Source organism: Drosophila takahashii, chromosome 3R (assembly GCF_030179915.1).
Source record: "Drosophila takahashii strain IR98-3 E-12201 chromosome 3R, DtakHiC1v2, whole genome shotgun sequence".
In the NCBI taxonomy this organism is placed as follows: Eukaryota; Metazoa; Arthropoda; class Insecta; order Diptera; family Drosophilidae; genus Drosophila; species Drosophila takahashii.
Window position 1 is genome coordinate 24645031 of NC_091681.1, and position 15694 is coordinate 24660724.

At 39.4% G+C, this 15694-nt stretch overlaps 1 protein-coding gene across 1 annotated transcript; it reads left to right on the forward strand.

Moving 5' to 3' along the window:
* The first annotated feature begins 1714 nt into the window (after positions 1-1714).
* Positions 1715-14055, forward strand: naz (nazgul). Its single transcript, XM_017157895.2, has 5 exons — positions 1715-1946; positions 3847-4499; positions 5074-5137; positions 13331-13477; positions 13601-14055. The coding sequence occupies exons 1-5, from the start codon at positions 1849-1851 to the stop codon at positions 13833-13835; spliced, it is 1197 nt and encodes a 398-aa protein (XP_017013384.2). The 5' UTR covers positions 1715-1848; the 3' UTR covers positions 13836-14055.
* Positions 14056-15694: the final 1639 nt, after the last annotated feature.

A 15694-nucleotide genomic window follows, 5' to 3' on the forward strand; every position in this document is an offset into this window, starting at 1 on the left:
TGGACTGAAAGCGAATGAATAGCATTTCACAGTCCCATCGGAACAAATGATGATGGCTCTCCGTTGAGATCTCTTCTGGATAATAAATTCGGACACTGTGTACGCCATGGCCAAGGTAAATAAGGGCGTGGGATATAAAAGGTTTGTATTTTTCAGATTAAAGTAAATTTGAGAAAATTTTGTAGTCTTCAGCTCTTATAAATTATTACATTTTCCATTTTACAATTTCATTTTGATATTGAGAATCAAATAAGCTTAATGCCTGAAGAAATGGTGTAATAATAAAATAAATGTAATAAATATGGCCAAAAATGTTTACACATTCGACAGACAATTGTTTTGCACTCAATTATTTTGCAATGATTAGTACAAACTGTTGAGCCCTGCAGTTTTCAATATATGGACAATAATCATTTGTAGGTAATTAAATTTCCTTTTTCAGGGTCATTAAGCAATTACGCAATTAAATGGCCATATTTTCATAATTGATTTTATGAAATTGCATACATTAGTTATTACAGGCTGTACATTTATTAAAGTAAAATAATGTTGATTATTTTTCTGCTGCTGCGGAGCCTATATTAAAATAATATTACTTTAAATAATTTAAAGTTTATTTAAAAAGGAATAAATGGTCTTAAACCAACTTTTCATATCTTACCAACAGCTGTTAAAGAGTAATTAAAATTTGTGGCCACGCAGTCTGGCAGATATAGTACACATTTTAATAAAGGCAAAATAAAAAAGGAGATCTTCGAGCTGAACCCGCGTGAAGATTAATTGAATCACATTAGTCTGCGTTTTCACATACAAAAATATGCTAACCGAATGCGTAAGCCGCAGAAAAATGCGAGAAAAAACTGAATGAAAAGCGAAATAAAAACACAAATTAAAAAATGGAAAACGCGTGTAAATAGCGAGCAGAATTTCCCGACCCTCTCACGTTCTTTTATTGCGGCCTGTGCAAATTTGCACCTAACCTTTAAAGCGACGACAGGTGGAAAAACTGAAGAAAAAACCAGAAGGGGAGGAAAATGAGGAGCTAGGGGACACAGGTTCACCATCTCTTTTTAGCGCTCATTTCGTATGCCGCGCAACAAGCATTTATGTAAATTGAAAATATGCCGGTGACGTTTCAAGGGGCCTCAAATAGGGGGCGATGTTGAGCGGGGTGGGCTGGTCATTTAAATTCAATTGTCAACGACATCTTCTTTGCCGGCTCTGAAAATCTGCGCTCAAATGTGAGCGAATCCACTCACAAGCCCGCATTATAACAGGGATCTCCCGTTAAGGGTATCTCATGAATTTAGGAACTTTCTAGAAGCTATGAAAAATTAAGTATTAAGATAATTCATAGAAGGAATGTATAAAACTTAATATAAATAAGACTTTAAAAACATTTCGCAGTAATTACCTGAAAGAAAAACATCTTTAACTTTCCTAGAAGTTCGATACTAAAATTTCCTTTTTCTGAAATTCGATATAAGCAAAAGTAAACTAATGTTTATAATAATATTTATAATGTTTAATTTAAACAAAATTTTCATACAAGTAAAAACAAATATTTAATTTCTATATTGTTGGCATATAAATCCTCAGTTTTTCCTTTAGTGAGAGGTCACTGTACTTACATACATACATGCTCCGACAAGCGGGTGACCACGCAAAGAGAATTTATATTTATTACTACGGATCCCGGTCAGTTCGCGTTCAACAATTGTGCCGTGCAGACGACGTCACAGATTCATTCATCGATAGCCAGGAATACAAAGTGCAGGGCGAGAAAGAAAGTGAGCCAGTGCAGATACCGAGTTACCAAGGGGCGAATACATAAGGAAGCCTCCGAGGATGGAGCGACTGTTGACCATGTTCGAAGAGGCGGATCCCTTCTCCACGTGGTGGCCCACGATAGCCGCCCTTACGGTGGGCATTGTGATTACGGTGCGGTGAGTGCGATGAGTCAACGGAAACAGTTTTTTATTTATTTTTTGTCACCCGGCCACACCCCTCCCCATCCCCCTTCTCGCGAACCCATTTGGGGCATAAAAACTTTCGCCTCGGACACACGTAAATAAATGTCCCAGCAGCCCGCTCCTTCACCGTTCGCGAAAAACTTTTTAAGTGGATTTCATACAGAGATGATGGTGTTGGTGGAGATGAACAGGAAGTGGCTGAGCAGTGTTGCAGTGAAGACCCGGATAATATGTAATATCTAAAGATTATTTCCATTTTGTTTTTTTAAACCCACTACCCGTAGGGTAACGGGGGTAGATTTTGTGCCAACTGAATTGTGATCTAAGAAAGTAAGGGATAGAAAGAGGTAACAATTTAGGAATTATTATAATTATTTTTTCCAATCATTTGCAATTGAAATTTCGGATTTAATTCGATTAATTTTTCACTTTTTAAACCTTTAAAGCACTTTTTACAGGGTATCCGATAGTCTAGGTATTAAGCAACGTTCTTACTTTCTGGTTTTTGTTATTCCTGCGCTCTGCGAGCATCGCGGTTTTTGTGACCCCTCGCTATCTGTCGTTTCGCAGTTGCAGGTGTTAGTATAAGCCGAAAAAGCGGAAGCGGAAATGGAAGTGACTGCAATGTGGCACTCCGGCCCGTTCTTTAAGCCCACACAACCACCCCCTGCACCACCTCAAAATATTTACAAAGTGGATTTGCGCAAGTTTGGCTCAAAGTAAATGAAATGCCAAATAAATTCCAAAATGAAGGATGGCACGGAAAACTTAGAGTTAAGTGCCAAAATAAGTCTCTGCCAAATGAAGTGGAGCAAATGGAATGTGGTGAAGATTATGGAGGAAATAGCTGACTGCAAGCAGCAGATATTTAAGTGGCTTCGATTGTGGGAGGGTGTGTCAGTTAAATACGAGTTGTAAAGAGATTTTTAAAGAACACAATCATTTAAATCAATTTTATCGATCCCAAAGTATTTTATGTACGCAGATTGACAGCTAATAAATTAATTAAATTACGGCTTTTAAAAAAGGAACTCCTAATTACTAATTTGATTGGGAATTTTCGAATGTGCTAACATCAATGCATTGTATTTAAATTGAAATCAACCAAAATTTCTACACAACAGCTCTAACGAACATAAAATGTAAATAAACGAATTAGAATTCGACCATGCGAATTAATTGACTCCAATAGTAATTTTCCCAATAGTTACCTATTTATGTGGGATTTCGTTGAAATTTTGTGTTGCATTGGAAATCAAGAAATAAATACTAATTAGTCAATTAAATACCTGCATTGAATTAATGCCATTTTGTTTCCCGAGGCTTGAAATTAAATAAATTAACAATAACTGTTTGTTGAAGGTCGCCAAATTTATTGAAGTTGAAAATGAGTGGCCGGAGTTAGTCAAATTCCAAATTGCCCCCAGGCAGATTTATGCAAATGGGCAGGCTGATTCCATTAACGCCTATCAATAAGCCAAAACACCGACAACATTTCCTACACCAGTCACATGAGCACTGAGAAAAACTATGTGTTTGATATTAGGAAGAAAGACAGAAAAGAACAGTAGAAATATTCTAGAATTTATAACAGAAAGTTGGTATTTTATTACATTGGTTTATTTTCTAATTTTAATTTTTTATGCAAAGGAAATAGAGATTATTTTTGAGATTGTTTTTGCACCTTTTGAAATGTAAGGACTTTGTAGTAAATTTGGTTGAGTGCACACACGTGACACGGCTGCCGGAGGACGTCATTTAGCGAGCCATAAACCACAGGCCACATCCCACATGCCACGCCCACCAACTAACCCACCCCGCACCCCCACTTCGACATCCGCCATCTAATCTGTATCCTTTACCCGCATGCCAGGACCTTAATGAGCGGCCAGCGCTGCCCGAACGATAATCAAATCAAGGAGCAAATCGTGGTGGTCACCGGCGGCAGTGGCGGCATTGGCTTCGAAATAGCCCAGGCTCTGGCCGGCCGAGGTGGCCGGATAATCCTCGCCTGCCGCAATCTCCAGGCCGGCGAAAGGGCGGCGGCCATCATCAAACGGGAGCTGGGCTGCCGCACCCCCTTGAGTGCGTCGGATGAGGATGACAATCCGGCGGACAGGTACTTCGTGGAGGCCCGCTACCTGGACCTCTGCTCGCTGCGCAGCGTGCATCACTTCGCCGGCCAGCTGATGGCGGAATTCGAGCGGATCGATGTGCTGGTGAACAATGCCGGCGTGGTCTTCGCCAACACCCAGGTGCCCACGGAGGACGGCTTCGAGCGGCACAGCCAGGTGAACTACCTGGCCCCCTTCCTGCTGACCCACCTGCTGTTGCCCCATCTGCAGCGCTCGGCCCAAGGACGCATCATTTTCGTTTCGGCCCACGCCCATCAGGGGGCCAAAATCGATTTCGACGATCCACTGAATGTGGGCACCTGGTCGGTCAAGTTCCACGCCCGCGAAGCCTTCGCCCACTCGAAGCTCTGCGTCGTGCTGGCCACCCGCTGGCTGGCCAGGGAACTCAAAGGTAGGAGCCGTGAGTTGGGGGCTTTCTCCCTCGAGAACTGCGAACTGCACTCAGAGGAACCGCTTTTTCGGGGCTATCTCAATTGCCCAGTTAGTGGCCATTGGACCACGAAAATGTAATTAATGAGTTTGTATCTTTGGTGCACTTGAACTTTAATTTAACTTTTATATATTCTTGCAAGATTTAAGATTTAATATACATTATTTTGCGAGGAAAAAAATCAAATTTTTTTGTGAGTTTTTAAATGATAATTAAATGATTGAATAATAATTATTTATATTATTTTAAATTCGATTTCTTTTTAGTTTACGAGTTAATAATTATATCAGTAAAACTTTTGTATAATAAATATATTTTCTTAATTTGCTCCTAAGTTTTTCAACACCAAGTCTCAAAACAACTTTGTTTCAGGCTTGTCATTACGATCAATTTTTATAAAAATACTTTTTACAAGGTTTCTCTTAGTGCAGCGCGAACATTTTTGCATAGTTTGCACTGTGAATTATTGATGCACTCACTGCGCAATCTTGATTTCAAAGGAGCAAGTAACGAAAATCCGCTAATTTCCCCACAGGTACCTCGGTCACGGTCAACTGCTGTACGCCGGGACTCGTCCGTGGAACTCGACATTTTCGCAAGTAAGTGCCTAAGATCCGGTGGAACCGTAACCCCAGACCAAACTAACCAAGGGAAACCCAAAAGCCCGCAACCCAAATTGAAATTCAAACGAAAAACGAAACCGGGGAGCAAAGTGCAAAGGGCAAAATGCAACCGAAACTCTAACTAAATTTTAAGCTCATTTCGTGGCCGCGCGAAAGAAACTTTTGCACTTTCATTAAGCAACGTTAGTTTTGTCTCCAGCTCTCTGTCCTATTTGCTTACTCGCTCTCTCTATTTTTATCTCTCAGTTTTCGTATCTATATCTTTTGAGGTTGTGTTGGGGGCGACTTGTTTTGATGCAATAAAAAAGTTGCCAAGTCATTCGGGCGGGACTTGAAATGGAAACCCCCTCTTTTGGCAGCAGCATCAAGGTAACATTTCAACCGAAGGCCAAATTCATTTGGAAATTCCAAATGAGTTGGTCAAATACCGAAATCGGCCTGAATGCAACCAGAGAAATTGGGTATTGGATTGCAAGGATAAATGGGTGTAACAAAATGGAAAACATTTTAGCATGTGCAAATGTGAAATGCAGACTTTTAGTTAAATTGTTTAAACGGGTATTAAATTTAAATGTAATTTGGAAACTTGTCTCTATTTATTTGTGCTTTAAATTCTTAAAAGAGCTTTATTTTTTAATAACTACTATTTGACTAGAATGGAAAATTGAACAAAGCAAAACCCAAAACTCATTACGCCTCATGGTCATTTCTGGTTGCCATCGATTTTCATGCTACACGATTTACCATTAGTTGCCAACACTTAGATCCGACATGTTCAAGCGTAACAGTTTGCCAAAGAGCGAATCTACATTTTGTTTCTAAATCCGTTTTTAAGGCATGCAAATTAGTTGTGATGCTGGGCGAAAAATGCAAAACCAAAGAAGGGCATTTGCACAGTACACAGAAAAGGACGTGCAAACACGACAAACAGTTGCAAATTGCGGAAGGACAAAATACCAGCAACATCAGCCATCAACAGTCATATAAGCAGGAGGGGCACTGAAAATAAAACAAATTTATTCCTAGCCATTCCAAGTTTAAGTATTCAAATAATTTAAATATTTGAAATTTTAAAGCTTCCAGGAGACTCAAAAGAGTTGGGAAAATGAGAAAAAATTAAACAAACTTATACAAAAAAAACCATAAAATCTATAGTTGAAAACTTGCTAATATATTTGCAATATATTCGAAATAACATAAGCATTTTTATTAAAAAATAATTATTAACAAATAAGTATTAGCATTTGATTGTACCGCGAAATCTCTAAGGTTGTATATTTCGATTCCAATTCAAAACCCTAGTGAATCGTTTAGCATAAAAAAAGAAGTTTTGAGTTTTCAAATATATGACAGAGAAATTCTAAATTTAAAGGATGCTTGGGTTCTGCGATATAAATCCTTATAATTTTTTTTTTGCCGTGTGGCGAGCAACAACAATTGGCAAGCGGAGAAGCCAGAGCCAAATGACAACAGCTGCAATGAACTTTCACCCTGCCACGCCCACAGCTCATCATCAAATGCAGATGAGCTGCCATCGAGTGGCAGAGTCGCCCGAAAAAGAGAGAGGCAGCGGATTGTGGGGCAGAAGTGAAATGCGGTAATTAAAAGCGGCCAAGTCAGAGACGCGGGTCGGCCGCAATTGAAACGATGGTGGGGGAGCGAGGGGGTCAGCCTTGGGTCCCACTTTTGGTCAGGCTCCGTTTGGGTCAACTTTCGCCTGCTGACCCCTCCACGTCGTCCCTTTGAGTTATGACCCAGACACACACCCCGGTGACAGTTACAGTTGCCACTGCCTCTGTTGACGCTGCTGATGCCGCCAGTTGTGTTGGCAGCTCGACTTTTTGCTGAAAAGATTTATTCCCCTTTGGAGCGACTTGGGAAGTGTTTTTGGACAGTGTTGGGTTTCTCTTGCTAAACAACTTAATTCTTAGAATTTTATTAACATGCTTGGGTATTTTATTATGCTTAAGTTTAAAAGACTACTTTTTTAAATTCTTTTATTTATTTTATATTTTTACCATACCCCCAAAAAAACTTGATATAAACCGGTGATCGATTTGCTATTATGTTGTATCAATTTTGAGTTGATATGCGGGCATCGCAATTCGATGTGCTCGAATGAAACTTTAGGCACTATCTTGCTTTATTTCGAATTGAGAGGGTTTGTACTTCTAATTCGCCACATTGCATCTTCTTTTTTTTTCATCTCTGAGACGAAGTTGAGAACGATTTCAAGAATGCTTGGGGACGATTTCAAGAGTGTTCATGCTTGATAAACCAAATCAAGAATGATGTATTCTCAAAAAGCCAGATCAAGAATGCTTTTATTCTTGATTTCAAGAACGTTTGTGCTAAAAAAAGTGAGAAGACAAAATACTAAAATCAAGAAGATTCGTTCTTGGTTTTTTCGTTCTCAAGTTTTCTCAGTATACTTCTAATTCGCCACATTGCATCTTCCACTATATTTCAAAGTCAGAGAATCTTCGAGAGGGAAATTCCTCAAATTTACCATATACATATCGTTTTGACCGCGGCGTGTTTTTTTTGTGTATACATTTTTTAATACCTTCTGAATTAGTCGGTGGCATCTCTGTTGGCCAGCATCAAGTTGGTGGCACACTGTGAACTTACTGCCGGCCATGAACATGAACATGTCCGGGGCCCAGTCGCCTAATGATGGGACCAGAATTAATGCGAAATTTATTGATGCCCTCTAAGCTGGCACAAAAGTTTTCCCTTGTTTTTCCTGGGCTTCCTTTTTTCTGGCAGTTATAAATTAGAATTTGCCGACAATGTGCTGGTACAAAGCAGAGCGGAGGGCTGAGGCTGACTGACCCTGAATGCGAAATCATTTCTCAGGAAATACATCTATTCAGAGTGTCCAGTGTGGCTGGGTTTCGGGATGAAGAGTTCACTGATTTATTTATTCAAGCGCGTAAACCTATTCCCATTACTTTGTCGCGACGACAATCTAGATAAATTTCCTTTAAAGTTATAAAAAAAAGATGAATACGAAATACATTTTTTAGGGAATATTTAAATTATAACTAAAAGTTAGTAGTTAATAAAAACTTCATGAGTAGAGGGAATATTTGAAGTAATTTCTGGGCTACTCAAGTTGTTACATTGCTTACACTTTAGATGATTTAGACATTTTAGATAAGACCAAGAGATTAAACATCAGCCAACGACCATTGAGTTTGTAAGTTATTATGAGCCTGTTCATAAAGCCCTGTTCGCACATGCGACATACACATGTAAATGGGGATTTGGGGGCAGGCCAGTGGAAGGCCGAGGACAATGGGTGGCCAGGACCAAGACTCATTCGGGGACAACGGAGCAGGTGCTCGAGTGGGTAACACACACAGATACAAACGCTCACAGTGGCACATTGTTAACACGACCAGCACGTACAACAAATTACACAATTCAATGGCAATAAATGATGTAAAAGAGGCAAAGATTTAGATACACTTCTCATCTGCTCCTGCCGAAAGACGAAAGAAGTAAAAGTTGGGCTGTCAGAAGCCAGGAAAGCATAATCCATCATAGACGCAAATTGTACTGTCTGCATATGTACAAGTTTAACTACCCGGCTTGAGCTCCTTTTCCAGTTCCATTTTCCTGCCCTGCCGAACCAGAAACATTGTTAACATGCGTCATTACGATTTGCAAAATGCCATAACAATACGGCAGCAAAAAGTGCCCTGAAATGGGAAATGGGGAAAAACTGGCAGAAAGAAATCAAATGCCTTGGCTAGCGTACAAATCATTTGGACATAAAACGCAGCACCTTGACAGGTGGTGGGTGGAATGGCGGTGAGGACAAGGACATGGATAGGTATAAGGATTGGGAGATGTGATTGTGAATGTGGAGGTCCTGCTCCTATTGCCGTGGCACGTGACCAGGCGCAGCGCCAAGAACAACGGAAAAGTCAGGCCAACGAGACACAAATTACATATTAGAGATGATCATAGTTGCCCACAATAATAAATTATGCAGACTACAATTTTAGATAATTACTTAAATAATTAAAAGAATCGATATAATAAAGCATATCTACAAACTTTTACAAATTGGTTGGAATAATAGTAGGAATTGTTTTTCAAAAATTAAAATCATTCCCTTAACGTACAATTTTAAATTTCTTTATAAATAAAATCAAAAATATTTAAAAAGCCATCTCCATTTTTGTTGGATTTATTTAAATAAGATACTTGAAACTTGTTGTAGGTTTTTTATATGTTATTAAACCAGTGATAGCGTGCACTTTAAGTTGTATTGCAACTGGCACAAATAAAAGGGAAAGCCAAAACAAATTAAACGAAATAAAACACATGCTCACCTCTAGCGGCCAAAAGGCCACCCCCACTCAACCCAAAACTTGGCCAACTGCTGCGGGCAGCGGCAATAAAACAGCAAATGAACAGCGGAAGCGACATCAAGTGGCTGTACATGTAGGTGAATGTGAGTTGGGTTCCTGCCCGAGCTTGGATGTATGGGAGCTGCTTGATGCACACGAGAGGACCACTTGGAGGTTTTCTATGGATTTTAGAAAATTTCCCATAATTTTAAATCGACCTGAGAAGTGTTCTTCTTGGTTATTTTATAGCAAACCAATGGATTAATGATTTACGATATGATATTTTGGAACTCATACATTAAACAGTATTTACAAAGTCAATTTCCTAAGTGATTCTCTTAAATGTAATATTTAATTTAAAAAGTCTATTAATTTCTTTTTTGCTGATTGATTTACCTACAATTTCTCAGTCCTTTGTTCAAGTCCAATGTATTTTTTCAAGTGCATGTAGCTTACATGCATTGGCTTCCTGTCCATCGGATGTCTCCCTGTTGTGCTTTTTGCTGTTGCATTCTGTTACATGTTTTGCCTTTGCAAGTAGATTTTCTTTTTACAGACTTTGTAGCGCCAAATTGAACTTTTGTTGTCCTTACACCCCGTTTTTTCTCCCAGGGCCCCTCGTCAACTCCCTCGCTTCCTTACTACACATAGTATGTATACGTACCATACACTATTCATATCTGAGATAACTCTGACTTTCGTTGGCAACGGCAAAAGTGCTGAAGCAGCTGTCAACCTCACCCATGCGATGCAATTCCTATCCTGGTTCCGCCCACTTCCTGACACTCGTCGGGCATTTTTTGCAGCTGCCATTGATTGAAAAACTGATACCTGCTGAGCTTTCGAGATTGTGGCCCCAACGCTTATCATCGGGCTTCCTGTGTACTGCATCATCTTGGCAGGAAGGTCAGTTTATGGTTGCGTATCAAAGCTGATTTATTGCGAGCCTTTATCCACTTGATAGCTGTAAATTTACATAGCTTTTCGGAATTTAAGGATTTACTTCGTTTTGATTCCACCTAACTTCTTGGTCAAATTGCTTTAATTTTTAGCAATTTCAGATTATTTTAATTGAGATGTTTTAAAAGTATAGTCCGGCACATTTATAACTAAAATAACAAACTAACCATAAAAACCATTAGAACATAAGCGCCAGAAGGCCACTTAACCCTTATCCACCCAAATTTCTGTCCAATAAAAACAATTAACATAGCGTATACGCTATTAATTTTCGCCCTAGAGTGGATTCAATTTCCGCCCGTGGCCCATCTATTGTGGTATTAAAGGAAAATACTCGGAAAAAAGCCATGCTCTTTTTGCCTTTCAAGCCATTTTGCTGCGCTTTTTCCTTTGGCTGCCAGCGCACTCACACGAACGGCTAAAAGATTTTCCACGCTGGTAATAGCAGGTGGTGCAGGTCGGAGCTTTAAATGAACTTTGCACCGCTGCAGCTTAGCGAGTCAGGCAGAAATTTTTCAATCCCACCCACCAACCAACTGCCCATAAAAGGTGTGAGTATATCAGGCTGGTCGGTGGCGTATACGCAATATTATTTACCCCCATTGAATGTCTAAAATTATGGGTTGAACGAACTGAAATATAAAGTCTGAGAAAATAATATTAATTTAAAGTGAATAACTTTCTTTTCCTAAGTACTCTGTTTCATCTCTGCAAAGGTAATATATTTTATTTAATTAAATGTCAATGGAGCTCGCAAAGAAATTATTCTCCCAATTTTATCCCGCAAATTTATATCCTCTTCTAAGCCCTCCAATATTTCCTGACTATACTCTGTAAACAGCCATTAATCAATGAATCTAGAGAGTAACCCCCGAGTCTAAGCCACGACCCAGCCACACACATTTATTTTTGTTTTACACTTTTTTCCCATTTTTGCCAACCAACCATCTGCAGCCCCTGCAGCTTTCTATGCACTTTAAAAATGCAACCAGTGGGGGAGGAGGTTAAATAAAGGGAGCATGATAGCGGGGGTGGAGGAGTACAGGGAGCAAGGACAGATACTCGTATCTTTAAAAGCGCTGGCGTAAAACGATGAATGGAATCAACACCAGCCTCGACCCGGGACAAGGAGATTTAACTTTTGGGGAGAGCGGAGGCTCCATGGGGTCAGAGGAAGGGTCCAGGGCCGGGTCAGACCAATTCATGCACAGTGATGGGTAAGGTAATATTTTATACCCAGGTGGAGTAAAATCAAAAAGAAAATATTTGCTTTGTTCTTGCTTAAAAATATTATAAAATATTTTTAAAATAATTATACTGCTTTAAATTATATTTCTTTACATTATGTAATAAAAAATAGTGAAAAAATATATGAATTTTTAAAGTAATATATATGAAGTACCTAAAATATCCTTACTGTATAGATACCTCCCATCACTGGGCACACATGCTGCTAGCGCTTTTATGCGTTCCCCGTATCTGTGCGTACTATGAAATGAATGAAAATGAAAAGCAGTTAATGCTCAAGTCACGGAAAAAGCGTAAATGGAAAAGTTAAACGCATTAATTATTTATTTATCGTTTTATCGTGTTCAAGTGTCGGTGAACTTGCTCACCGTTCATCGTCCGTTGCCCGCCTGGAAAAACAAAAGGAAAGGAAGGCGGCAAACGAGGGCGCAAAGCATTAACAACGACAGCTAAGCAAATTGTGCGCAAGTTCGTAATCCTTCCTGAAAAGGCAGCATCAGTAGCACACAGAGAAAAATATGTTGTACTTTGAATAATATTCTTTTAATATTTTGGCTTTTAAATTGAACTCGATTTGAATACTTTAATCTTTGATTTCAATACTCTAATCCTTGATTTGAATACTTAAATATTAGATTTGAATACTTTAATCTTAGATTTGAATACTCTAATATTCGCTCTTTATATTCCAAACAGTTTTATTGCTTAATAGTCGTTGCCCTGATTTTTCTCAGTGCACTAAGTAAAGGGAAAGAGGTTAAAAGAAACGCCTGAGTGCTGGGTTATGGGTGGCCATTTCGCACAACTCGTTGAGCTCAGTCGCTGGAATTGGCCCACGCCCAGCTGCCGAGATGGCCAAAAGCTGGAGATCAACGTTTGAGCGGCTGAATTCAATGGAGGACATCTGGCGGCACTGCCACCGCCCTTTATCGCCTCAATTGAAAATGTCATTAAAACAATGCACCAAAAAGAAATTGTTCAAGTTTCGTTAAGAGGCCAGATTTAGTGTAAACTTTATGCAGAACTTAACTGGGATTTAACTATTTAATTGAAAACGGAATCTGCTTTGAATAATAAACAGAAAGTTAGGCAATAAACTTAATTTTTAAGTTTATGCATAACTTGAAAGTTTTAAGACAATTTCCCGTTCCCGAATCAAAACAAATTCAACTGGCTAAGCAATCAACAAAAGTATTCTCGTCACTAGCAATTTGAATTGAAGCAAACAATATAAATAAATCAAAGAGTTATTTCAAGTTTTCCACTTTAATTATTTCAAGATGTTCGAATGTAGTAGACGACGTACCAGAACTAAGCACTCATTTTATTCATGAGTGTATTTATGAGTATTTTAATTTGTTTGAGCTGTCAAATAACTTGGAGAAAACTCACATTCAAAATAATTACTTATTTAGCAATAAATCTGGCCAAAACTCTGACATTTTTATTTTAAATTGCGAAAATGAAAACTAAAGACGACGAGTCCGTTTAAAAGCCACTTAATTATTTATTTGTAAAGAGTCTTGCTCTTGACTTTAGAATTTACTGGCTCCTTGTTCGTTTTAACAATGGCTACAATAATTGGTTAACTTTTCAGCTCGCCACTGATGTCGTCCATCTGCGTGAAGGCGGTCACCTACCCGTGGATGTGGCTCTTCATGAAGAACGCCTACGAGGGAGCCCAGTGCGCCATCCGCTTGGCCACCGATCCCCAGCTGAAGGAAGTCACCGGCGAGTACTTCAAGTGAGTAGTTGCCATGGCCACTCCAGTTTCCAGCTTTCGAGTCTCCAGCTTCTGTTGGCCGCATTAGCAGCACTTTGTTGGCCACTTTTTTGCATCCCTCCGTCCCTCTTTTGTCCATTGCAGTGACTGCGAAATTGCGGAAAGTTCGGAGACGGGCCAAGACAAGGAGTTGGCCAAGAAGCTGTATATGCAGACCATAAAAACCCTCGAGAGCGTTACCAAACTAACCGTCGACAGGGAGGCGTACGGCATGGATTTGGAATTGGAGCTGGAGTCCGAACTGAGGCTAGAGGCTCCGGCGGAAGCGGAAGCGGAACCGGAAACGAACCAGGGAGCGGACGAGGAGAAAGAGGAGTAGAAGGAGGAGCAGCCATTGGAGTGATTTATGCCTGGCACGCGGCCCCAGTTCTTCGGGGACTGCCAACTGCAACGTCTATTTGCATTTGGTTTAACAATTGCCGCATTAGGCAGCCTCCTTTTCCTTTTTATATGGCTGCCTGCCTTCGACTTTATGTAGCCCCCATGATTCCATTGCCCACCGAAAAATAAATGCAACTTTAATGTGCGAGCAGCGAGAATTTGCCGAGTTTGTACTTTTCTTGCAGCAGGATGCTCGTTCGAGTCGATGGGCTAAATATGTTGGTGCTTGGGCCTTTGATTTATTTCCAATTTAAAATGCTCTCGGTTGAGCGAGAATCCCTGCAAGAGTCCTGAATGGAGAGTCTCAAGCAATTTGCGTAAATAATAGAAGAGGCGGGGCGCATTTTAGGGGAATTTAAAGAATAAAAGATTGGCTTTCTTTTATCTGAGGAACTTTTTCGATTTAATTTGAATTAATTTAAATTTCTGGACCATTAAAGCCACTTAAATAACATGTTCCAAATATTTTCCAAGCTAACATTCAATTGGAAATTAATCCGAGTGCAGCTAAAATCCAAAGATAATTTTCATTACAGCTGTAACATCAATGCTGTAAATAAAATCCCAAAAAGCCATCCCAAATTGTAAGCGTAAATTTGGAAAACCAAATACTGGGAAATCCGTGAACACAAGCCCGAATGGAGAGGAGAATCGGCTAATTGCGAAATGTTTTTCGCTCCGTCTAAATTTGGCCCACTCCCAGACCCCCGAACCCCGGGGCCAAAATGGCAACGCGTGCCAACAAACTGTTGATTACCACCAACAACGGGGACTTGAGCTCACACAGATACTCGTCTATATGTATATATATATGGGTGTATGGATGTATGGACGGAAAACAAACCAGAGATGCAAGGCCAATTATTTTTAGTTCAGCTAAAACCGATTTCCATTATAATGTGTGTGTACAATGTACAATGCGAGGCTTAGACGAGGACACGCCAGGGGCAGACAGTCGGGAGAATTGTACATTCCGAGGACCTGGACCCCATGTACACAGGAAAAAAGTAATATCAAGATGAAGCATACATAATACTAAATCCGGTGTAAAATTGCCATTAAAAAACAGATTTACAGAGTTAAATTGAATTAAATACCATTGTTGTATTTCAATAACAGTTAAAAAATGATTCATAAATTAGAGAGATGGATAGATTTAGATTATAATGCTAAAAGTGTGGGTGTGTATTTTGTTAATGATGTTTCCTTAAATTAAATATACCAAAAATTAGACAATGGTAAAGTTATAAAGGTAGCTTAAATTGATAAATAACACACAACGAATAGTAAAACTTAATATAGACATAGTTAAAATTAAATTAAAATTAAAAGATTCAATATTCAATATATTTAATGTGTTTTGATATTGGTTGAACGATTTTCTTTATTATATTTTTTAAATGTTCATAAATTGTAAATCGCAATTTATATTTTTAACATAACATCCAACTTAAAATTAAGATTCGAAACACTGAAACAGCCTATTTTACCATAATATTTCTCTATGTAGCAGGACACATGCAACTGTCTCGACGCAGCCCCGCTTTGTATGCTATGGAAAATCTCTTTATTATATTACGTGCGACGCTTTTGTTGTCAGTTGGCAGGCGGCACAGTCCCAACAACAAAAGCCAGCCTCCCCCTTTTGGAAAAATGGCCTCCCACCATCATCCGCCCCCATTTTTTTCCGGGGCGGGGTAAGCGCCATGTGTTGCTAGAGCAATTTTATGCTTCCCTTTTCGGAGTTCCTTCGTTTGACTGGCCCAGTTCTTTCCGCCCATTTTTCCCCATTTTTCT